The 972-nt window shown below is 57.7% G+C and overlaps 1 protein-coding gene across 1 annotated transcript; it reads left to right on the top strand.

The window, feature by feature from the left end:
• Positions 1–113: 113 nt before the first annotated feature.
• On the top strand, positions 114–933 carry EMH_0100520 (uncharacterized protein; the record flags this gene model as incomplete). The annotated part of the gene is made up of 2 exons (XM_038022187.1): positions 114–678; positions 905–933. 2 exons carry the CDS (start codon positions 114–116, stop codon positions 931–933), a joined length of 594 nt encoding a protein of 197 aa, XP_037878041.1.
• Positions 934–972: the final 39 nt, after the last annotated feature.

The following is a 972-nucleotide window of genomic DNA, read 5'->3' as shown; positions in this document are numbered from 1 at the left end:
GTGACGAAGACGCTGCACCTCTTTTCGGCGTATCTCGAGCTCAGGGGTATTCAGAGGCAGAGCAGGTTGATCCCTCACAAATTCTGGTTCGCAGCCCACCGTCTTCGTCGAAAATGCGGCTGCAGACACAGCTTGATTCGGCCACAGGAGTAATGAATATCCCTCCAAACCAGGAGACTGCTGAGCGTGATACTTCAGCTGCAACCAGAAACATGCCACTGCAGGTCCGGCTGCTGCAGCGACAGTTGCGGCTCATGAAGCGGCAACTGCACAGGGAGCGGTTGCACCATCAGCGGCAGCTGCTTCGCCTCCGCCGGAAGCATGCTCATAGGGAAAGATCTCGTCATCAGCTGCAGCAGCGCTTGTATATGGAGATGATGCGTCAGCATCAGCTGTGGCAGCAGCTTTGGAAGCAGCCGCTGCTACAACAGCAGCAGCAACCCCGGTTCGGGGTGCTGCAGCAGCTGCTGCAAGAGCACCAGCTGCTGCATCAGTCCTCGCTTCAACAGGAAATGCAGCAGCACTTGGTTGGACAGCAGGAGCAGTTGCACGCAGTGCAACGGGAGTTGCAGCAGATCCTGTTTCAACCGCAGTACTACCGGCAACTAACACGACCGCCCGTGCAGTATGCAGCGCCGCCGGGGGATCGTGAACAGCAGCAGAGAGAAGAGAGTACGGGTACGCAAGCGAAGCGCGGGATGCATCGCCATGTGTCGCAAGCTGCAGACCTTTCCTGGGAGCAGCAGCTGGTAGATGAATGGATTGATCCTGAGTCTACAACGTCTGGGACGCCGGAGCTCGGCATCTCTCAACAGGCGTTGCAGTTTTCTGCTCCTGCAACATCATCATATATCTCGACATCCGAGGTTGCGAGCATGGGGGGGATTACTGGGTCGCTGCACAGCTTCAAGGGTCCGGCCGCTTCTGGTTTGAACGTTGGTGGGAGAGCCGGCGGTGCTGTAGGAGCAGCTG

This window comes from Eimeria mitis, genomic scaffold (assembly GCF_000499745.2).
Source record: "Eimeria mitis Houghton genomic scaffold, Emh_scaff11630, whole genome shotgun sequence".
Lineage (NCBI taxonomy): Eukaryota > Apicomplexa > Conoidasida > Eucoccidiorida > Eimeriidae > Eimeria > Eimeria mitis.
Note: the sequence above shows the minus strand (reverse complement) of the source record. Positions and strands in the feature narration are given on the sequence as shown.